The 24,504-nt window shown below is 42.5% G+C and overlaps 1 protein-coding gene and 1 long non-coding RNA gene across 3 annotated transcripts; one reads left to right on the forward strand and one right to left on the reverse strand.

The window, feature by feature from the left end:
* Nucleotides 1-6,632: 6,632 nt before the first annotated feature.
* LOC132897462 (uncharacterized) lies at nt 6,633-9,622 on the reverse strand. The gene is made up of 2 exons (XR_009656322.1): nt 9,328-9,622; nt 6,633-6,772 (listed from the first exon to the last, which is right to left on the reverse strand). It is a non-coding gene; the product is annotated as an uncharacterized LOC132897462 (long non-coding RNA).
* Nucleotides 9,154-24,247, forward strand: si:ch211-207i20.2 (uncharacterized protein LOC568537 homolog). Of its 2 annotated transcripts, none has more exons than XM_060938728.1 (5): nt 9,154-9,497; nt 14,420-14,588; nt 17,569-17,627; nt 21,010-21,112; nt 22,924-24,247. In XM_060938728.1, the coding sequence occupies exons 1-5, from the start codon at nt 9,306-9,308 to the stop codon at nt 23,925-23,927; spliced, it is 1,527 nt and encodes a 508-aa protein (XP_060794711.1). In that variant the 5' UTR covers nt 9,154-9,305; the 3' UTR covers nt 23,928-24,247. The 2 variants fall into 2 exon arrangements, with proteins under 2 accessions (XP_060794711.1, XP_060794712.1); XM_060938729.1 differs by having other exon boundaries at nt 9,420-9,669.
* The last annotated feature ends 257 nt before the right edge of the window (nt 24,248-24,504 follow it).

The following is a 24,504-nucleotide window of genomic DNA, read 5'->3' on the forward strand; positions in this document are numbered from 1 at the left end:
CTATTGGCTCGTTCCGAACAGAAACGGAATTTTAACGTTTCCGGTTTTGGGTTCCCCCATTAAATAGACATTCCCGAACCGGTTAGAACAAAAAAAATTCGTTCCCGGAACGGTTAATTACGTTCCCTGTCAGCTGTTTAACAAATGGCTATAAAGTTATGTCTCTGTCTCATCCAGCTTAAGCCAAATGTAGGCTAATTCTATTACAACCTTCATTAAATAAGACAAGAAATAATTCAAAACAATTATTATTTCAAATATTGGCGATTTGGATTCTCAGTATGTCTTCCCATCTACACAAACAGAAAAAGTGCCAAAAATGTAAGATAATTCGTTTAGTGTGTTACCAAAGGCTAGTCAGGCCCTATAGAGGGCTACCGCATGACGTCACCGCGCCGCGAGATTTTGTTAGGCGCCATATTGGAAGACCAAGTACACATCTATGCAAGTACATACATACATAAAACAAACTACACCTGAAATGTAGCCAGGGCCGGTTCTGCCCTAATCTGGACCCGGGTGCAACATCGCGCAACCCCCCCCCCCCAAAAAAAACACCAGTCTAAATCAGGACAACCATCACATAACTATAACTATAAACATTTTATATCAACTATTTTAACTAAATGGGCTATAATAAATAAGCCTGCAGGCAGCCACGGCGGGCTGCCTCAGAAAAGTAACCATTCAATGACACAACTGAAAGCCTGCAGCCACGGCGGGCTGCCTTAAAAAGTAACCATTTGTCCTACCTTAAAACTCGTTTTGCATTTTCTGCCTCCTTTTTTGTATTTTCAACCCTCCGTTTATTTTCTTTCCTTTTCTGAAAACCCGATTTGTGTCCAGACATTTTGTTCTGCTACCAACGAACTAACTCGTCAAGTCTCGTCTCTCGAGCCCGCGATGATTCCCGTGGGAAGGGCAACAATTGATACATTTTTACAAACAGCCAATAGGGAGGTTGCAACGTTCAGGCTCTTCTTTGCTCAGACACTCAGTAATGCACTTATTATCACATGGAGACGTGATAGCAGTCCACCTTCCCGCTCTCTCCATTCAGTCAGTAAACGTCACACAGGAAGTGAACCCCAGCGGGTCATAGAAACTTGCGCAGGAGGAGAATGACTTTATTTGTAGGCTACGGAAACTTTGAGGAATGAAATAAAAACCGGTATTAACCGGTTACCATTATTTTTAATAAGCGTTTCTGTTCCGGAACATAAAAAATAATAAAGTTTCTGGTTTCGTTTCTGTTCCATGTGAAATAGAAAAAGTTCCCGGTTTTCGTTTTCGTTCCTTGAACCGGTTCAAAGCCCTGCTTTAAACGGATCCTCCGGCGGATTTATTCTCAAACTTATTTTACGTAAAAGTAGTCGCAGCTTTCAGAACTCAAACTTTCATTTTTGGAGACCAAACAGTGTTCGAGAAAAATGAATTTGCTTTAAAATGCCAGATGGGCTTTCTGCAGTGGTGACCATACCTGTCAACTTTGAGGTTTGAAAAAAAGGGATATTTCCCAGATTTTTAACTCAAAATAAGGGAAAATTTCGGAAAGTCATACCCTTCACCAAAAGTGGGTGTGTAGTTGAATGGGAGGCAATTTTCTATCTAGTATTTGTGATTTCCTGTACTCTGGTGCATGTTAGTGATAGCCAAGACCCAAACTCAATATGCTTATGGTTTATAGAGTGCATTTGTGAATAAACTATACATTTATTTTTATTTGCTTTCAGTGGTACCAGTTATTTCCCAAATTAAGGGCTAAAATACGTATCTTATGTTAAAATAAGAAAGGTCATTATATAACCAATCAGTAAATTCAATTCCATTGCAATTTATTATGGTTTTACCATAGTCATGGCCTCGGAACAATAGATAGATAGATAGATAGATAGATAGATAGATAGATAGATAGATAGATAGATAGAAATAAAGAGTAATATTAAACCAAGAGTGATTTAAAATGGGTAAGTTTCAGATAGAAAATAAAATAGACAATAAGTGGATAAAACAGTTAATACACCAATTAGTTTACACTAGGCTATTTATGAGGTCTTAGCCAGGACATACTTAATGTAAACATGTGTAGCTTACCTTTGATTATTTGGGAGGCTTTCGTTTTCCCCATGGAAAATTTCTTTGCGATGGAAGAGTCTGAGAACATTCCAGCCACGCACTTGTTGAAATCATCAAAGAAAGAGAGGCTAATGTTTTTCTTAGCTATTAGCATCGCCATCTTCACCTCAGACCTAATCAGTGTTGCCAGATACTGCTGACGTTTTCCAGCCCAAAATATGTTTAAAACCCGCCAAAATGCACTTGAAACCGCCCAATCTGGCAACACTGGACCTAATCACTTGTTCAGCCTCGCCTCCGGACGGAGTTCTGTAATTACTGATGCCTGAGAGGGCGGGAACGTGAATTCATGGCCCGACTTCCTGCTGTAAACTCCTGTCAGAGGCGCGTCATGAATTCTGGACCTACCGACTTTTTTATATTGTGAAAATACGGGACTTTTATATAATGTCAAAATACGGGATATTTTTGGGAAAATAAAAAAAACGGGAAGACAGCGGGAAATAAGTCAAAATAAGGGATTTCCCGGGAAAAACGGGAGGGTTGACAGGTATGGTGGTGACGTATGCGATTACGTCATGTAGCGGTCGCTTGGTGCAACTCAGCTGTTTATATTCTCTGTTTACATCACAGTTTTGCTAGTTTTACAAGGATTTTACTGAATTTATCAGGTTTTAAATAAGTATGCCTCATTGCGTAGCATATAAATGATGCTAAAAAGGAAGCACAGGCTGGAACTAGACTGCATTTCCACAGAGAAAAGGCAAAGTGTGGCAAAGTGTCACCAACAGAAACTGGATCAGACATGAGACCTCATGCTGCGAAATCTTTTTTTTTTTTACATCATGAACAGATCGTGTGTGTGCCTGCGTGCACTAAAATTTCGGTTTAAAATGGCTCAACTCGTAGCACAACATGGCACTTCATGCTCTAAAATCTGTTTTTACATCTAGCTGGTTGATTAACAGAGTGTGTGTATGGTTCAGTGTTGTAGTCGAGTCACTAAACCTTGAGTCCGAGTCCAGTTTCGAGTCCCCAGTGTTCAAGTCCAAGTCATTAAAAAAAATTTTGAGTCTGAGAACAAGATCCTATCCGCACCATTTGACGGTGGCTGTTGCTGCCTTTATGTGAAAGCTTCTCTGCTACTGTGTTGAACTAACGTTCCTGCTCGACTGCCCCATTTTAGTTAATAGGCTACAGATAAAAAGCTAGTTCATCGCTCAGCAAGCAAGCCCCGCCCACTATCAACAGAGCAATGAACATAGCATGTCACTTCCTTCTCTGGGTGGAGTCTTACCAAATGACGATTGAAGTTCGAGGTTGTCCCCGTCGTCTCCTTGATAGTTCTTCTACATATGGAACACGTAGCAGTGCATTTATTTTTTTTCCCCACTGCATGAGAAATCTGTATAAGCAAAGTGGACAATCCTAGGGGCGTTCTCGCCAGGCATTTTAGCGCCATTAATGTTAGTTTGTTCCTGAACATGACGTATGAACAGGTGAATGTGCATTCTCTTGCATGAAATTAGTATAAAAATTAATGTAGATATAAATATCTTATGGCAAATTATTATGGTGTGTTACAAAAAATAAAGAAAAAAATCAGAGTTCTCGTCTCCAATTTACGAGTCCGAATCCAAGTCTGAGTCATCAGTGCTCAAGTCCAAGTCAAATCATGAGTCTTTAAAATTAGGGCACGAGTTGACTTGCTGACTCTAGGGCTGCAGTTGACTTGCTGACTTTAGGGCTGCAGTTGACTTGTTGACTTTAGGGCTGCAGTTGACTTGTTGACTTTAGGGCTGCAGTTGACTTGCTGACTTTAGGGCTGCAGTTGGCTTGCTGACTTTAGGGCTGCAGTTGACTTGTTGACTTTAGGGCTGCAGTTGGCTTGCTGACTTTAGGGCTGTAGTTGACTTGTTGACTTTAGGGCTGCAGTTGGCTTGCTGACTTTAGGGCTGCAGTTGACTTGTTGACTTTAGGGCTGCAGTTGACTTGTTGACTTTAGGGCTGCAGTTGACTTGTTGACTTTAGGGCTGCAGTTGACTTGCTGACTTTAGGGCTGCAGTTGGCTTGCTGACTTTAGGGCTGCAGTTGACTTGTTGACTTTAGGGCTGCAGTTGGCTTGCTGACTTTAGGGCTGCAGTTGACTTGTTGACTTTAGGGCTGCAGTTGGCTTGCTGACTTTAGGGCTGCAGTTGACTTGTTGACTTTAGGGCTGCAGTTGACTTGTTGACTTTAGGGCTGCAGTTGGCTTGCTGACTCTAGGGCTGCAGTTGACTTGTTGACTTTAGGGCTGCAGTTGGCTTGCTGACTTTAGGGCTGCAGTTGACTTGTTGACTTTAGGGCTGCAGTTGGCTTGCTGACTTTAGGGCTGCAGTTGACTTGTTGACTTTAGGGCTGCAGTTGGCTTGCTGACTTTAGGGCTGCAGTTGACTTGTTGACTTTAGGGCTGCAGTTGGCTTGCTGACTTTAGGGCTGCAGTTGACTTGTTGACTTTAGGGCTGCAGTTGACTTGTTGACTTTAGGGCTGCAGTTGGCTTGCTGACTTTAGGGCTGCAGTTGACTTGCTGACTCTAGGGCTGCAGTTGACTTGCTGACTCTAGGGCTGCAGTTGACTTGCTGACTTTAGGGCTGCAGTTGACTTGCTGACTTTGGGACTGCGGTTGTTGTGAACAGTTTTGCACTTGGGTTTCCGTCGGTGGGGGGTTTATAGCATCAACGAAGCTGGCTTTATGTTAGGACTGTTAATGTTATAGTCATGTTGTCTGTTGTTGCCCAAATGAGGATGGGTTCCCTTTTGAGTCTGGTTCCTCTTGAAGTTTCTTCTTCATGTTGTCTGAGGGAGTTTTTCCTTGCCACCGTCGCCACAGGCTTGCTCATTGAGGATAAATTAGGGATAAAATTAGCTCATATTTTAAGTCGTTCAAATTCTGTAAAGCTGCTTTGCGACACTGTTTATTGTTAAAAGTACTATACAAATAAACTTGACTTGACAATCTATAATACAACATAAAGTGCAAGAGTGCAACACAAGAAACGACACAAACAACATAAAGTGCAGAGTTGAGTGTGCGTATTGAGGTAGTATATGAAAAGGGAATAAATAAATGTAAACCTTGTGTGTGTATGAGACACATTGTACGGTAAGCAATAGTGCATTATTGTCCACTGTGCAAAGTCTGCAGCGTGAGTAGTGTGATCAACAAGTCTGTGTATATCAGTCCAGTCCCTCAGAGTTGAGGAGTCTGACGGCATGTGGGAAGAAACTGTTACAGAGTCTGACCCGAATGCTTTGGTACCTTTTTCCAGATGGCAGGAGGGTTGTGATTGCATGAGGGGTGTGTGGGGTTGGCCACGTTTCTGGTGGCTTTCCGGATGCGGTGTGCGGTGTAAATGTCCATGATGGAGGGAAGAGAGACTCTGATGATCTTCTCAGCTGTCCTCTCTATCTGCTGTAGGGTCTTGTGATCTGAGACAGTGCAATTCCCAAACCAGACCATGATGCAGCTGCTCAGAATGCTCTCAATAGAACCTCTGGAGAATATTGTGAGGATGGGTGATGGGAGATGGGTTTTCCTCAGCCTTCGGAGGAAGCAGAGACACTACTGGGCTTTGTTGGTGATGGAGCTGATGTTGAGGGACCAGGTGAGGTTCTCTGCCAGATGAACACCAAGAAATTTGGTGCTCTTGACGTTCTCCATGAGTGAGCTGTCGATATACAACAGAGAGTGGTGGGAAGTGAATGAGGGATCAGCGAAAATAAAAGATGAATGCGGGTCAGAACTGATTGCATGTATGTGTCGAGGGAGTTGGCTTGAGGTATCACATGAAGTTTGATGTGTCTGATGAAGCATGTCCGAGCACGATGGTGCGAGTCATGATCCCCATTCATTCTCTATGGGGAAAAATGACAGGAAAACGACAAGAACAAGAAAACATGTGCGTCTATCCAAAAGCTGTATACAAGCACACTACACCGGTTCAGGCCGGATTCTGTAGATCATGTAAAATAAGATTTTAGAGTGTGAAGTGCCATGTTGTGTTGTGAGTTGAGCCAATTTAAACCGAGATTTTAGATATTAGGGGTCCAAGCAACATTTGGTGCCTGGACCCCTAAAAATAAGAATTCGATGAGGGAATCTGCTCCACAGTTGACACATTTTATATATGTGTATATATATGGTATGCTTAAACTGGTACAGGCTGGTCTGATTGCTACTTGTTTTGGTTTAATTAAATCCTTGAGATTTTTCACTCACATTCTGCTCCCTGCTTAATGAAGGTGATGTTGACCAGTAATGTCTTTCTTCCTTTCATAAGACTATGATCCTGACGGGTGAGGTAATGGTACATGTCTCTCTTTTTTCATAATGTAGTCTAAACCAGTGATGTCATGTTTCATCACCCATTTACGACATACATAGTTTCGTCAATCACATCATCATCATCATCATCCAATCGCATAGCTACAACACTCTCGAATGTGGATATATATATATATTGTAAGGTCCACTAGATGTGGGTGGAGCACAGAGGACGGCAGGACAGAGACTGAGTTCGCAAAAACTCTTTTATTTTCACTTTTCAGTGCAAACGTTTCTCTCTCAGCCACACACGTACGCACACACATTCCGGTCCTCGGGTTGTGGAGAGAGCTCCTCTGCTCTCGCTCTCCCTCCTTAAATAGCCCGGTTTACTGGGGAGAACACACACAAAACATAGATTAATCACACACAGGTGAAGCGATTCTGCCACTTACCTTCCCCAACTCCGCCCTCCTGTCACAGACCGGCGCTTGACCACGCCCCCGCTGCCACAATATATATATATATATATATATATATATATATATATATATATATACACGTTTGTCCTACAATAAACTGAGAAACACCTCTGAGCAGCTGTGTCTGTGTCAGTGACTGTTTGCTCCCAGATTGATCTGTGAGGCAGAATCTCTTAGGCAGCAGAGGTTGGCATTCTGAGATCATACCTTGTCAATTCCTTCAGTACAGACAGATCAAAACCTAACATCAGTCCTTCACAGTGCAAAGATACTGAAATGTTTTTAATAAACTATCAGGAACAGCATGCTAATATGACAAAGTGGGTGTAAAGTGCCCAAAAGGCAACACGGTGGGTGTAAAGTGCCCAAAAGCCAACACGCTGGGCGTAAAGTGCCCAAAAGACCACATGTTGAGTGTAAAGTGCCAAAAAAAAGACTACACGCTGGGCGTTAAGTACTCAAAAGACAACACGGTGGGTGTAAAGTGCCAAAAAAAAGACTACACGCTGGGCGTTAAGTACTCAAAAGACAACACGGTGGGTGTAAAGTGCCCAAAAGACAACACGGTGGGTGTAAAGTGCCCAAAAGACGACATAGTAGGCGTAAAGTGCTCAAAAGACAACACTGTGGGTGTAAAGTGCCCAGAAGACAACACGCTGGGTGTAAAGTGCTCAAAAGACAACATGGTGAGTGTAAAGTGCCCAAAGGACAACAATGTGGGTGTAAAGTGCCTGAAAGACAACACGGTGGGTGTAAAGTGCCCAAAAACAACATAGTGGGTGTAAAGTGACCAAAGGACAACAAGATGGGTGTAAAGTGCCCAAAAGACAACATAGTAGGCATAAAGTGCTCAAAAAACAACACGGTGGGTGTAAAGTGCCCAAAAAACAACACGGTGGGTGTAAAGTGCCCAAAAGACATGGTGGGCGTAAAGTGCCCAAAAAACAACATGGTGGGTGTAAAGTGCCCAAGAAACAACACGGTGAGCATAAAGTGCCCAAAAAACAACATGGTGGGTGTAAATTGCCCAAGAAACAACACGGTGGGCGTAAAGTGCCCAAAAAACTTCACGGTGGGTGTGAAGTGCCCAAAAAACAACACGGTGGGTGTAAAGTGCCCAAAAGACATGGTGGGCGTAAAGTACCCAAAAAACAACACGGTGGGTGTAAAGTGCCCAAAAGACAACATGGTGGGTGTAAAGTGCCCAAAGGACAACAATGTGGGTGTAAAGTGCCTGAAAGACAACATGGTGGGTGTAAAGTGCCCAAAAAACAACACAGTGGGTGTAAAGTGCCCAAAAGACAACATGGTGGGTGTAAAGTGCCCAAAGGACAACAATGTGGGTGTAAAGTGCCTGAAAGACAACATGGTGGGTGTAAAGTGCCCAAAAAACAACATAGTGGGTGTAAAGTGACCAAAGGACAACATAGTAGGCATAAAGTGCTCAAAAAACAACACGGTGGGTGTAAAGTGCCCAAAAAACAACACAGTGGGTGTAAAGTGCCCAAAAGACATGGTGGGTGTAAAGTGCCCAAAAAACAACATGGTGGGTGTAAAGTGCCCAAAAAACAACATGGTGGGTGTAAAGTGCCCAAGAAACAACACGGTGAGCATAAAGTGCCCAAAAAACAACATGGTGGGTGTAAATTGCCCAAGAAACAACACGGTGGGCGTAAAGTGCCCAAAAAACTTCATGGTGGGTGTAAAGTGCCCAAAAAACTTCACGGTGGGTGTGAAGTGCCCAAAAAAACAACACGGTGGGTGTAAAGTGCCCAAAAGACATGGTGGGCATAAAGTACCCAAAAAACAACACGGTGGGTGTAAAGTGCCCAAAAAAACAACACGGTGGGTGTAAAGTGCCCAAAAAACAACAAGGCGGGTGTAAAGTGCCCAAAAAAACTAAATGGTGGGCGCAATGTGCCCAAAAAACAACACGGTGGGTGTAAAGTGCCCAAAAAACAACACAGTAGGCATAAGGTGCCCAAAAGCCTAAAGAAGAGGAAGGACAGTTCATCTTTTTTTCATATCTGTGCTTTGTCTATCAGTTGTAATTACAAGCTGTTTATTTTTGTTTCTCCATATTGGTGTAAAAAGGGTCTCATATTGTACAAACGCTCTGCTCACAGCTGCAGACATCCACGACATTTTTGTAGATGATGTTATAGAAAGTATGATTTTTATGATTTCGACTGTTTACTGCATTTATTTCTTCGATTCTTCAAATAAATCCAAAACTTTTTTTTTTTACTTTCAACACTTTTATTTTGATAGGAATAAACCGGATCTTAAAGGTCACATGACCTTGTGCTTCCACTGAGGGCTGCGGTTGTTTCCTGAAGTAAATTTACTAGCTCGTTAGAAAAGTATATTTCTGCGCTGTTTACCCTGCAATAAAGCCGTGTTTATTTGAGTATCTTCAGTAAAGTGGGATAAAGTGCGGGTCATGTCGCAGTGTGTGGCCTTACAGACGCGCTTAGCCTCCGTGCTGCAGGCTTTAATTCACACAGTAGTGGCGGAAATGTGCAGACTGCTCCAGGAAAGATCCGAGTCCATTTTAAACCTGCAGCTTTCTCCAGAACAAACTGAGAAACAGAAGTTAAAAGTGCTGATCCAGACGCAAACTGAGCAGAAGATGGTACGTTCAGAAGTGTGCTTGTGATGACGCGTGTGAAAATGGAAAATGGCCGCGAATCGGATGAATCGGTTCACTGAATTGAACCGACTCACAGCGTCTCTGCTGTTCTACAGTGTGAACAGGGACAGCTTTTTATATGGTTAATAGCAGAAAGTATGGAACAATGATGATAGTAAGTTACATCCTATAAACAAATTACAGCGTACATAACTAGAGCAGCGGCTACAATTACCGACACCCTAACGATATTTTGGACACTGAAAAAGTAGAAAAGACTGGGTACGTAAATTGTGCATGAATAATGACTCAAACTTCCACTGGAAAAAAATGAGTTGATTCCAGATTACTTAGCGTATCAGATCACGTGACCCCATTCCACAGTTATCGACACGTTTATCCACAGTTATCGACACGTTTGTCCAGTTATCGACACCGTTCCACAATTAGACACATTTGTCCACAATTATCGACACCGTTCCACAATTATCGACACATTTGTCCACAGTTATTGACACCGTTCCACAGTTATCGATGCCGTTCCATAATTAATTATCGACACATTTGTCCACAGTTATCGACACCGTTCCACAGTTGTCGACACATTTGTCCACAGTTATCGACACCGTTCCAATTAGACACATTTGTCCACAGTTATCGACACCGTTCCAATTAGACACATTTGTCCACAGTTATCGACACCCTTCCACAGTTGTCGACATATTTGTCCACAGTTATCGACACTGTTCCACAGTTGTCGACACATTTGTCCACAGTTATCGACACCGTTCCACAGTTGTCGACACATTTGTCCACAGTTATCGACACCGTTCCACAGTTGTCGACACGTTTGTCCACAGTTATCGACACTGTTCCACAGTTGTCGACACATTTGTCCACAGTTATCGACACCGTTCCACAGTTGTCGACACATTTGTCCACAGTTATCGACACCGTTCCACTAGGGCTGGGTATCACCAGATACCTCACGATACGATACTATGGCGATATTTTGCCCACGATAACGATATTATCACGGTACAGCGATTCTGCGATAATCGATATATTGCAAGAAATTTCAACCACATCACAATATCTGTGTCACTGAAGAAAATCAGAATTTATTGACCACTGTAAAGTTACATTTCACATACATAACTACACACTCTTGCCAGACATATATTTGTCTCTATTCCACTGCTGGCAAAACCAAGAGTTGCTTCACTACAACATGCAGAAAATTCCCATTTCTGTGCTAGTATTCTCAACTTTTCTGTAAGCATGGACACATCAGTGCTGCTTAACAAGCAGAATCAAATTGTTTTATGAAAACTTAAAACTTGCACTGCAGACTGCACATACATTTCAGTGCTAACACTAATATCAATTTGTTCTTTGTAAACTTGAGAACATATACCTGAGAACATTTAACTTGTGCTTATTTTGCAGGAACACCACACTGTCTGAAACACACTGAAAAGTGCAGTGGGCATCTTAATTGGAGCATCTTAATCAGGGATGCAAACAGCGCGCCTTTTGGCGGATGGCGCCTTTTTCACGGCTGAATCGCGCAGATCCGAATTTTTTTTGGGGGGGGCGTTGGAGTGTCTGATTATAATTTCAAAGTAAATTCTGTATTAAAATTACTAAATAAGCAAATCCGTTACAGTCCATGAAACAGGAAGTATAAGGAAAAAACATTTTAAATCGGGAAGCTGCGCACATTTGCGCAGTCCTGCTGCTCAGGCTGCACAAATGTGCGCAACTTCCCGATTTAAACTGTTTTTTCCTCATCCTTATACTTCCTGTTTCATGGACTGTAACGGATTTGCTTACTTAGTAATTTTAATACAGAATTTACTTTGAAATTATAACCAGACACTCCAACGCCCCCCCTAAAAAAAAAATTCAGATCTGCGCGATTCAGCCGTGAAAAAGGCGCCATCCGCCAAAAGGCGCGCTGTTTGCATCCCTGATTAATTTAATTGGAGCGAAACAGGTTTTGCAAAGTGCATTCTCTTTGTCCGGCTCACTTTTTTTTTTCTCCTTTCCTTTGGAATCCAAAGTGCCTCTAAACATCTGCCTTAAAGTTCGGCGGCGTCTCTAGGTTAATGTTAACAGCCATGCTTGCCTGTTTTTTTTTTTTTCTTTCCTCACTGCAACCGCCGGGGAAAAAAAGAGAAGACGAAGAGTGCCTTGCAGTGAGGTAGCGGCACAGCGACACCTCGCGGAGCGGAGGTGCGGAAGTCGTACTGGATTTACAACCCGTCTGAAACATGATTTTATTATTTGAAAAAATATCGATATTCAAATTTTGAGTATCGATATTGAATCGGAAGACAAAGTATCGCGATATATCGCCGTATCGATATTTTTGCACACCCCTACGTTCCACAGTTGTCGACACATTTGTCCACAGTTATCGACACCGTTCCACAGTTGTCGACACATTTGTCCACAGTTATTGACACCGTTCCACAGTTGTCAACACATTTGTCCACAGTTATTGACACCGTTTCACAGTTGTTGACACATTTGTCCACAGTTATCGACACCGTTCCAATTAGACACATTTATCCACAGTTATCGACACCCTTCCACAGTCGTCGACACATTTGTCCACAGTTATCGACACCGTTCCACAGTTGTCGACACATTTGTCCACAGTTATCGACACCGTTCCACAGTTGTCGACACATTTGTCCACAGTTATCGACACCGTTCCACAGTTGTCGACACATTTGTCCACAGTTATCGACACCGTTCCACAGTTGTCGACACATTTGTCCACAGTTGTCGACACCGTTCCACAGTTGTCGACACATTTGTCCACAGTTATCGACACCGTTCCACAGTTGTCGACACATTTGTCCACAGTTATCGACACCGTTCCACAGTTGTCGACACATTTGTCCACAGTTATCGACACCGTTCCACAGTTGTCGACACATTTGTCCACAGTTATCGACACCGTTCCACAGTTGTCGACACATTTGTCCACAGTTATCGACACCGTTCCACAGTTGTCGACACATTTGTCCACAGTTATCGACACCGTTTCACAGTTGTTGACACATTTGTCCACAGTTATCGACACCGTTCCAATTAGACACATTTATCCACAGTTATCGACACCCTTCCACAGTCGTCGACACATTTGTCCACAGTTATCGACACCGTTCCACAGTTGTCGACACATTTGTCCACAGTTATCGACACCGTTCCACAGTTGTTGACACATTTGTCCACAGTTATCGACACCGTTCCACAGTTGTTGACACATTTGTCCACAGTTGTCGACACCGTTCCAATTAGACACGTTTGTCCACGGTTGTCGACACGTTTGTCCACGGTTGTCGACGCCGTTTGTCCACGGTTGTCGACGCCGTTTGTCCACGGTTGTCGACGCCGTTTGTCCACGGTTGTCGACGCCGTTTGTCCACGGTTGTCGACGCCGTTTGTCCACGGTTGTCGACGCCGTTTGTCCACGGTTGTCGACGCCGTTTGTCCACGGTTGTCGACGCCGTTTGTCCACGGTTGTCGACATCCAGATGATTATTCAAAAAAGAATAATCGGTATGTGGTATTAAGTTAACAAAACATAGTTTTTATTTTAAATTTGTTTTATACAGACTTATATTTAGTACAAAATGTCTTTTATATAAATATATAGATGTTGGTGTTTATGTAAATGAGGAAGTAATTCTAATGTTTGTAAACACATGAACTGACGATGTTTAACCGGCGTCAGAAAATCTTTTTGTTCCACTTTCTACCCGCTTTCTAAGCATTTTTGTAGATCACATTTTGTTCATCATTCGTTGTTTATTAATTTCTAGTTTTGTAGTTTACTAATAAACGTCAACAGGCAATTGAGATTGTAACCACATGAACATCCAGGTCAAAGGTCACATGTCATTCCTTGAACCAAAATATAAAATGTCTACTGATATTGTAATATGTGGTAGATATTTACAACAAACTGCAAAAAAAAAAAAAATCTGAATATTTCAAGCATGTAATTTTTTTTTTAGATGCTAAAAATTAAATTCTGCTCTAATGCTATTTATTTATTGCAATCGGATTCCAAATACTCTATAAACGTTCCATTCTGTTATGAATCAGAAAAAAAATTATAAATCACAGCACTTTTATTATTTTTTTTAATGTACTTCATCGACTTCAACAACGTTACACAAAGATCGATCCATAACAGTTGTAAATGTCGCTTAATTCCACAGGGTGTCGATAATGGTGGACACCAGAGAAAGTGATCACTATTATCGACACCTCATGTGACTTCTCAAATGCGCGTTTAGATACAAAATGGCGACTGTCAAACGAAAGAGGAAGAAACAAAGTAGGTGCGGGTTTTCATCAAACGAGCTGCATCATCGGACGACAAGATCAAAGGGCGAGGCGGGTCTTCTGGTTGATTGATTAACCAATAATAACTGCTGTAACTGAAACTCAGCTTTGTAAAATTGTTTATTGGTAAATCTGAAAAGGCGTCGATAATTATGGACTGTCGATAATTGTAGCCGCCACTCGACATTAAATTTCTAAGAGACAAAACGTGATGTTCGTAATAATGTTGAACAGTTTTTAAGCTTCTGTTGTTATTTTTATAAGTAAGAGTTTATTAATGAGGTAAAATCTCTGGATCAGGCAACAAGTCTATATTTAACGATCCTCTATGAAATGATACAGTTCATGAGTCATGATGATGGAGAGATGGATTATTGAGGGAAAAAAAAAACTAAGAACCAAATCACCTTACTATGATGTGAAATGGTTTACACACCAGTCTAAACACGGCCTGTGTCAGTACGGGATTATTCATGACAGTAAAACTGATATTCAGCGAGTCGTGATTTTAACAGAGTTGAGTGTTGTTTTTTTCTTTTCTTTTTTTTTTTTTGCAGAAACAGTTTGCGTCAGTCATGGAGGTCTTGGGAAACGAGGCTCTGGGTAAAATCATCAAGCTTGTAGACGAAGACAAGTTCCTGTTGGATCTTGAGTGCAAAACGTTCTCTGGGAAAAGAGCAAAACGTCCAGGAAGCATTCTGAACATTCTGTCAGCCGGAGGGCCGGGTGTGTATTTACTGCTGCACCAATGACATCTCGTACACACACACATGCTGGGTATTACTCCTCATGGAGCACTGTGCAGGAAGACCTGAAGAACTTCAGCGTTCATGGTCTTGAGCCCATTAATTCCAACAACTCCTTCAGGACAGGTTTATTTCAGGAACGTTCTCACTTCCAGTCAGTTCAAATATTAGCAGAGAGGAGGTCCGTACTTCAGAGAGTATGGTAACGCATCAATGTGATTTTTGTTGGCTTTTGCCACTGTATGACGTCTGTACGTTTGTGCAGGGCTCGACATTAAGGACTGCCCGATTGCCCGGGGCAAGTGGGATATGTCCCTGACATGCCCAACCGGGCAAGCTGGAACGAGCATATATTGCCAACTAGCACCACAAAAAGGAGGCGTTTTGATCTTTTATTTCAGTTCCTAAAAGCGTCCCTCGCTCCGTATCCGCCATTACGTTTTGGCTGTTTTCTTAGTCTCGGTTTCATTTACTGCTTTGCAAGTTATTCTATATCCCCCCCGCTGGTGTAGTATGGTACACAGACTATTTATAGAGCCCTTATGCATGACGTCACGCATCACGTGATAATTACAGCTGGGGTCAGACAGACACCGTCGTTCATGCAAGCAGCTTAATCTGTCTTCAGTATGGTTCATTTTTGCGCTGTTTTTGCTCGTTCAAACAGAGAAATAGATAAAAGGCATTACCGCCTTCCCGCTATCAAGAAAAATGTTAACGAATAGAAGCAAATGCTTCAAGAACGAGGAAATGAGCAGTTAAAGAATACGAAGAGAGGAGCTCTGCCTGAAAACTCCAGAGAAATTCACGATGGTATTTAAAATGCATTTTACAAAAACAAAGTCGGAAGCGAGTACGGAAGAGTTTGCTTAAGAATCTCGTTTTATTTTTTTCTGCTCGCATTCGAGTTTGCGCCTCCATGAAAGTGTTTGATTTTCTTACAGGTGAAGCTGCTTCCTTATTGACACAGAAAACCCAGATTGGTTTCAAACAACTCGGGCGTAAAAAAAACTCAACAAGGAGTGACGTGCGATAAATCCTGAAAGAACAGAACAGATTAAGAGCAGAGAGAGCTGGAGCTTTGCTTCTGGTATCAGAGGAACACAGTCCTGTGCAAAATATTTATATGTCAGGTTTTTTTTTTTTTTGTTAGATTATCCGCCTCTAGGTTTATTTAAAAAAACAAACAAACCCTGTGCTGCATCATGACAGACCGGCTGCACTGATTCAGTTACAGGTTGCCAGGTCTGTATAAAATACCCACAACCTACACACTAAACGATAATTTTAAACTCAAACATTATCCTGTCTGTCATGACGCAGTGTTTGTTTTTTTTTTTTTAATCTAGAGGTGGACGATTTAAAAAAAAAAAAAAAAAAAATATATATATATATATATATATATATATATATATATATATATATATATATATTCTAACACAGTACTGTTCAAGTCTTGGCACCCTATTGTTTTCTTCATACAAACTTTGTTCTAGATTTCTATTTTATGATTTCTACATTGAGGGCCCGTTTACACGAGGACGCTGTCGGGTAAAAACGACTAAATATTTTATCGGAAGTGCCTTTCGTCTACACGGGGACGGCGTTTCCGAGGCTGAAAAACGGGAAAAAATTGAAAACGCCTTCCAGAGTGGATAAGTTAAAAACAGCCCCTGTTGCATATCCGTCTAAACTACCCAATACGCGAAACTCTGCTCGGATCTGCTCACGTCGGGTACGCGTTTACGTCATACATATGTCATATACTGTACATACCAGCCCGGGAAGTAAGAAAGTAAGTAAAAAAGTAAGAGCATGTCTGATTACATCGATCCAACGGACCTTCAAGCTGCTCTGGCAGCTTTAATAAACGTCCAGGAGTCCTTCGAACATCTATACCGAATCTGCACATACACCGTTAATGAACAGAGGCGGGTATAGCATGCTCTCACTTTTTTACTTACTTTCTTACTTACCATAGCCAGAGTAGTCAAAGTTTTCGCGGCACAGATGTGCAGATCAGACAAGACGGAAGACGTTGCGCATGCATGCAGACATAGCGGAGGTCTTTCACAGCACCACCTAGCCGCCTGGCATGCACATCCAATTGAATTCCACACATTTATGCGTCACCGTATAGACGCAGATTTCCTCCTTGAAAACGGTCGTGTAGACGCGGAAAAAAGTGAGAACGAAAACGGACTTTTGCGTTTTTGTTTCAGACCGTCCCCGTGTAAAGTGGGCCTGAGTAATGAACCTACAGTCTGAGAGAGTTCTATACCAAACACACTGAACTTTACAACAGCTGCGTGCACGTGAAATGGAAATAAAATCGACTAAGGCAGGAAAAACTACTTTGAATAAAATTATTGTCCGTTACAAGTAAAAAGTAACCAATAACCAAACGTCATCTCAATGTGTGATCTGCATTTTGTGTTGCAATTCACAGCTATTCTATAGTTTTCCTAAAAAAAACAAACAGTTAATGTCGAGCCCAGGTGTGTACCACCACGGGGAACCCAATCGTAAGTGCAAGGCAATGTACAGTGTCTTGCGAAAGTATTCATCCCCCTTGGTGTTTGTCCTGTTTTGTCGCATTACAAGCTGGAATTATAAAGAGCATTTAATTGGACAACACTGTTTTGGCTGGATATCACCATCAAAAATGTCTTGTTTTCCCAGAAGTGAGAATTAGGAGAATATCTCAAAATACTATTCTCAGTATTTCTTTCTAGATATTCTGTCACATTGGTGAGCGTCACGCTAAGAGCTATGAACAACCTCTGAACCACTGATTTTGATTTCAGTGGCACTTTAGAGACTGTAGATGGTGACCGAGTCCCAGACTGCAGGACGAAGAACCCGACAGAGTTCTCCAGGAATGATGCCTGACTCACTCTTCCTCGCAAAAGTGCATTAGTCATCAAACTGAAAAATTTTTTCTTTCGTTTGAATTTCAGAAGAGGAACATTCCTATGACGGCCATGGGAGAAACTCTGAGGCACGAGCAGGACATGAGGTACGTGACATTTTAATCCGGTATGAAGCCACTTCGTCAAGTTGCGTGTAAATGTTTGCATGAACCAAACCAAACTAAGACTTTCCACCAGATTTACAAAAGATTCAGAAACATTGATTTTCTTCGTGCTTCTGTTGTCACGTAATCTGCAAATGGCGTACCTGACTCGGCTCATTTGCATTTAGTGACGCCCACAAAACTCCCTAAAAGGTAAAGAGAGCTTGGAGCACGAAATGAGTCATCATGGTAAAGTCTGACAGTTATTTTGATTCTCTACTCTGCAAATAAGATATTTAATAAATATGTTATTTCCCAGCTGGGAGGTCCGTATGGTGAAATACCGTGACTGAGGTCTTGAAAGTACTGAGCGAGGCCCTCTGGGCCGAGGTCAGTATTCAAGGCCGAGGTCACGGTATTTCACCATACGGACCGACCTTAAGCTGGTAAATAATATATTTTTTCTTTTTTTCTTTACCAAATTCTAACAGAAAACGAGAGCGGCCGAAAGGGAAAACCGAGCCGAGCCACCGTTTTGAATCCTCATTCACAGCTGTAATGCAAATGGCTTCCTCCTCGGTATACAAGTGCACTTCCATGGCAGGAAAAAAAACCACATTTTGCCGCCTATGTAGTCCCCTATTTATACACAATTGAGTCATTCAGGATTCAGCCCTGTTTTTGCTCAGTATTTTTGCTCGACCAAAGTTATCCAGTATTATGACCTTTATATTGCATAAATAAAGCCATTTGGTGAAACTTTGAAGAAGAGATTGTACTGGTTTAAAGTTTTCACCTAACGTAATATTACGTATTAGGATAACATGGTCCAAAATGGGCCTCATTAACTAATGATCTCAAACTATTAGCAAGTTAGAGGTTTTTAGCTGGGGCAGCACGGTGGTGTAGTGGTTAGCGCTGTCGCCTCACAGCAAGAAGGTTCGGGTTCGAGCCCCGGGGCCGGCGAGGGCCTTTCTGTGCGGAGTTTGCATGTTCTCCCCGTGTCCGCGTGGGTTTCCTCCGGGTGCTCCGGTTTCCCCCACAGTCCAAAGACATGCAGGTTAGGTTAACTGGTGACTCTAAATTGACCGTAGGTGTGAATGTGAGTGTGAATGGTTGTCTGTGTCTATGTGTCAGCCCTGTGATGACCTGGCGACTTGTCCAGGGTGTACCCCGCCTTTCGCCCGTAGTCAGCTGGGATAGGCTCCAGCTCGCCTGCGACCCTGTAGAACAGGATAAAGCGGCTAGAGATAATGAGATGAGATGAGGTTTTTAGCTTTCTCCTGAAATGTTTTCTTTTATTTCTTCTTCCTCAGGGTAGTAAAACTCGCTTTCGCTGTGAACACTGTCGTTATCGCTATCCATGATGTAAAATGAATGCTATTTTGAATCCTCATTCACGGCTGTAATGCAAATGGCTTCCTCCTCGGTATACAAGCGCACTTCCATGGCAGGGAAAAAAACTACATTTTGCCACCTATGTAGTCCCCTATTTATACAAATAGGAGTCATTCAGGATTCAGCCATGTTGTTGCTCGGTGTTAGCAAGTTAGAGGTTTTTAGCTTTCTCCTGAAATGTTTTCTTTTATTTCTTCTTCCTCAGGGTAGTAAAACTCGCTTTCGCTGTGAAGGCTGTCGTTATCACTATCCATGCTGTAAAATGAATGCTGTTCTGAGAAATGTTGACATAAAATGTGACTGTTTGTTGTTGTGAACGAGCCGTAACGGGGGTCCGTACTGTACGATACGGACCCGCTTGCCAGCCAATCAGAGCGCGGGATTTGGACCGCGAAAAAAATAACGTATATTATTATACATACGGGACACTTTTTCCATGGAATAAAAACATGTGTTCTATTCCCTTCTCATGGTTTTCGTTCATTTCGTTTGATAGCATGCAATATTGTTAGCTTATCCTATGTGTATTACACCACTCAACCCAATGGAGAATGAACATGCAGTATTGTTACAATATTGCATGTTGTCAAGATAACATGACATCATATGTCGGAGATGTAAAACTTGCGCGCTAGCAAGTGACTGTGACAGTTTGTAAACAAACATGGCTGCCAGGTTTGCTTTGTTAAAAGCAGATGATTTTGAGAGAATTTTGGCTGGCAGGTCACTCCGTTGTGTGTAGCTGTCGATGTTGATTTTAAAAGTAATTAAATTACGCAGGGAAAATAATAATAATAATATTCGGCTTGACTGCGCTAGCATCGGCCTCCGCTAACACTACTGCTACGCTGGGTGGAAGGTAACTGTACTGCCACGTTAACAGCACTGAGTCACAGGTAAACTAGCATCGGCCTTCGCTACTGCTACTGCTGCACCAGCTGGAAGGTAACTGTACTGCCACGCTAACAGCACTGAGTCGTAGGTAAACTAGCATCAGCCTTCGCTACTGCTACACCGGCTGGAAGGTAACTGTACTGCTGCGCTAACAGCACCAAGTTGCAGGTGAACTAGCTGCGGCTTTCGCTAACGCTAATACTATGCTGGCTGGAAGCTAACTGGACTGCTGCGTTAACAGCACCGAGTCGCAGGTAAACTAGCGTCGGTCTTCGCTAATGCTACTGCTACACCGGCTGGAAGGTAACTGGACTGCCATGCTAACAGCACCGAGTCGTGGGTAAGCTAGCGTCGGCCTTCGAGAATGCTGATATAAAAAGTGTGTGTGTTTTTGCATAAAAAAAAAAATTTGACTGGCTTTTTTTCGTGGTATATTAGATATATTCCATTCAGCTACTCATCTTCGACTCGTTCAATATCATGCTAGCTGAATGAAATGTATCTGATAGACCACGAAAAAAAGCCAACCAATATTATTTAAATATATAATAAGTGTGCGCGGAATCCTCCATTAGCTAAAGGGTTTGTTTACGGCTTACATTTACACACCGCCATTTCTTTAATCCTAACTGAACGATTAGTTTTCGTTGTATTAATTTATTCGTGTGTGTATATTTGTGTATTTTTATTAAATCTGATCAAATAAAGTGACTGGTTTTCACTTAGTGTTCTGGATGGTTCTCTTAGTCCCTGACTGAGTGAACTAACATGATTTATGTTTTTGATCAAGACTCTAAAGCTCTTCTAGAAGTCTGTCTGGATCAGGACGTCGGCTAAACGCGGTAACATCATAAACACGTGCGGTGTAAACTCCACCGTATGTTCCAGATAGAAAAGTGCAGTAATCCATGGGGATTGTAGGATCTGAAGTGGATCAGGTCGAGGTTTACGCCAGTTAATCTTATGTGTAAACTGACTCGCACTCAGGAGCGGAACGTAGAGCACAAACAATTTCCACAACGAGATTAACTAGACGAGGACCGAGAGTTAAAGAACAGGAAGTGTGTAATTGAACTGTAATTATTTGTCTCAGGTTGCAGATACAGTGGAGTCTCAGCGTCCTGAATCTCCTCTCACGCTTGCTGTGACGATTAAAGATGAGTTTGGAAACATCAACCTGAAGTCCATCATCACAGGTGCGAGTTGATCACAAAAACAGGCCCGAGATTAGAGCTGACTGATTTCTCACTCCATGAGAGCAGGAACTCACGAATGTGACTTGAATGCCTCAGTACTTTTAAAATAATAACTGCATAAATTTATTACGATTTTCATACGGTGTCTTGCAAAAGTATTCATCCCCCTTGGTGTTTGTCCTGTCTTGTCGCGTTACAAGCTGGAATTAATATGGATTTTTGGTGAAAATCTGGAGTGTGCGTAGGTATTCACCCCCCCCACCCCCCCAAAGTCAACACGTTGTAGAGCCACCTTTTGCTGCAATTATCTTGGGCTATGTCTCTATTAGCTTAGCACATCTAGCCACTGGGATTTGTGCCCATTCCTCAAGGCAAAACTGCTCCAACTCCTTCAAGTTAGATGGGTTGCTTTGGTGGACAGCAATCTTCAAGTTATACCACAGATTCTCACTTGGATTGAGGTTTGGGCTTTGACGAGGCCATTCCAAGACATTTAAATGTTTCCCTTTAAACCACTCCAGTGTAGCTTCAGCAGTATGTTTAGGGTCATTGTCCTGCTGGAACGTAAACCTTTGGCCGACTCAAACAGGTTTTCCTCCAGAATTGCCCTGTATTTAGTGCCATCCATCTTTCCTTCAGTCCTGACAAGCTTTCCTGTCCCTGCAGATGGAAAACATCCCCACAGCATGATGCTGCCACCACCATGCTTCACTGTAGGGATGGTGTTCTCAGGGTGATGGGTTTGCGCCATATGTGACATTTCCCCTGATGGCCAAAAAGATTAATTTTAGTCTCATTTGAGCAGAGAATCTTCTTCCATGTGTTTGGGGAGTCTGCCACATGCTGTTGGGCAAACTCCAAACGTGTTTTCTTAAGCAATGAGTTTTTTTCTGGCCACTCTTCCATAAAGCCCCGCTCTGTGGAGTGTACGGCTTAAAGTGGTCCTAAGGACAGATACTCCTATGTCCGCTGTAGATCTTTGCAGCTCCTTCAGTGTTATCTTTGTTGCATCTCTGATTAATGCCCTCCTTGCCCGGTCTGTGAGTTTTGGTGGGCGGGGCCTTCTCTTGTCAGGTTTGTAGTGGTGCCATATTCTTTCCATTTTGCTATAATGGATTTAATGGTGCTCTGTGGGATATTCAAAGTTCGGGATATTTTTTATAACCCAACTCTGATCTATACTTCTCCACAACTTTGTCTCTGACCTGTTTGGAGGCTCCTTGGTTTTCATGTTGCTTGCTTAGTCGTGTTGCAGAGTCAGGGTCCTTCCAGAACAGGTTGATTTATACAGACATCATGTGACACTCTGATTGCACACAGGTGGATCTTAATCAACTAATTATAAAGTGAATTGTTTGGAGCAGCTCTTATTAAAGGGTTTCGTAGGAAAGGGGGTGAATACCTACACACACTTCAGATTTCTGTTTTTTCATCTTATTGTTTGTGTCACAACTTAAAACGTCAAGGGGGATGAATACTTTTGCAAGACACTGTACATGTAATAGCTCAAAATGTTGTAAAGTGAATAAGTTCAAAGTTAGACAGGAGGAAAGAACCCACATATACCTATAAATAAAATTAAGCCAATTAAAGTAAGTTTAAATAATGAAATAAAAATGAAATGAAACTATAAATTTCAAAAGAGAAGTATTTTCAATTAAATACCAAACTTAAAAAAAAAAAAAGATTTTTGTCAGTCGAGTTTGGTGGATTTTCACGACTTCATCTTGTATGATAATCTTTCAGAGCTGAACGACTCCAATCACTTTTTTTTTTTTTGCATCTGTTTGTGTCCCCCCCCCCCGTTACAGATCACCTGGACGTGGCGTCAGAGGAAGTGACGACACAAGCAGAGGGCACTCAGGAAGCTGGTAACTTTGGGGGAAATTCTTTGATTTGTGTCAAGTGTAGGAGAACGTTTCTGTCCTTGAGCGACCTCCGGTCCCACCAGCAGAGTCACAGTGGGGAGAAACTGTTCAACTGCATGCTCTGTGGAAAAGCCTTCGCTCACAAGCAGAGCCTGGCAGATCACCATCGTGTTCACACGGCGGAAAAATCGTTCAGCTGCAAAGAGTGCGGAAAGTGCTTCGGGAAGGCCGCGCACCTCCGGACACACGCCACCGTCCACAGCGGAGAAAAGCCCTTCGGCTGTGACGTATGCGGCAAGAAGTTCAGCATCTCGCAGAACCTGACCCGGCACCAGCACACACACACGGGCCAGAAGAACTTCCCTTGTTCGGTGTGCGGCAAGAGCTTCACCCGGGCGAAAACGCTGATCACGCACCAGCTCATCCACACGGGACAGAAACCGCACTCCTGCACGGAATGTGGACGAGCCTTCAGACACCTGGTGAACCTGCGCAACCACGAGCGCATTCACACGGACTTGCGGCCGTACTCCTGCGACCTGTGCGGGAAGACGTTCCGCCACACGGTCAACCTGAAGATCCATAAACGCATTCACACCGGGGAGAAGCCGTTCACCTGCAAGGAGTGTGGCAAGAGCTTCAGCCAGCAGAGCAGCCTCATGTCTCACAGCCGCACGCATTCGGACCTCAAACCGTTCGGCTGTAGCTACTGCAGCAAGCGCTTCAACAACACCAACAGTCTGAAGCTGCACGAGCGCACTCACACGGGCGAGAAGCCGTACAGGTGCGAGTTCTGCGGGAAATGCTTCAGTCAGGGCAGTCACCTCCGCACACACAAGCGCCACATCCATGGAGGAGGCAAACAGTACATCTGTGACAAGTGCGGAAAGCGCTACTCTGACCCACGCAATCTTAAAATGCACAAGTGTGTGTACGCTTCAGCGTAGTCCGTGTCATCAGTTCTACACAGGTTAAAAAAAAAAAAAAAGCTGATTGTTGCTGTTTTGGGTTCATTTCCACCAGGACGTGGTGTTATATATTGCACTAATGCTGCATATTATTTATATGAATAATATTTTGGCTGGCTGCAAATACGTGTATATAATATTTCAGAGTTGTATTCAATACAGTGTCTTGCAAAAGTATTCATCCCCCTTGGTGTTTTGTCCTGTCTTGTCGCATTACAAGCTGGAATTAAAATGGATTTTTGGCAGCTTAGCACCATTTGATTTGCACAACATGAGTACAACTTTAAAGGTGCAATTTTTTTTTAAAAAATTCTGATGCAAACAATAATTAAGATGAAAAAACAGAAATCTGGAGTGTGCTTACAGTGGTGCTTGAAAGTTTGTGAACCCTTTAGAATTTTCTATATTTCTGCATAAATATGACCTAAAACAGCATCCGATTTTCACACAAGTCCTAAAAGTAGATAAAGAGAACCCAGTTAAACAAATGAGACAAAAATATTATACTTGGTCATTTATTTATTGTGGAAAATGATCCAATATTACATATCTGTGA

This window comes from Neoarius graeffei, chromosome 14 (genome assembly GCF_027579695.1).
Source record: "Neoarius graeffei isolate fNeoGra1 chromosome 14, fNeoGra1.pri, whole genome shotgun sequence".
Taxonomy (NCBI): domain Eukaryota; kingdom Metazoa; phylum Chordata; class Actinopteri; order Siluriformes; family Ariidae; genus Neoarius; species Neoarius graeffei.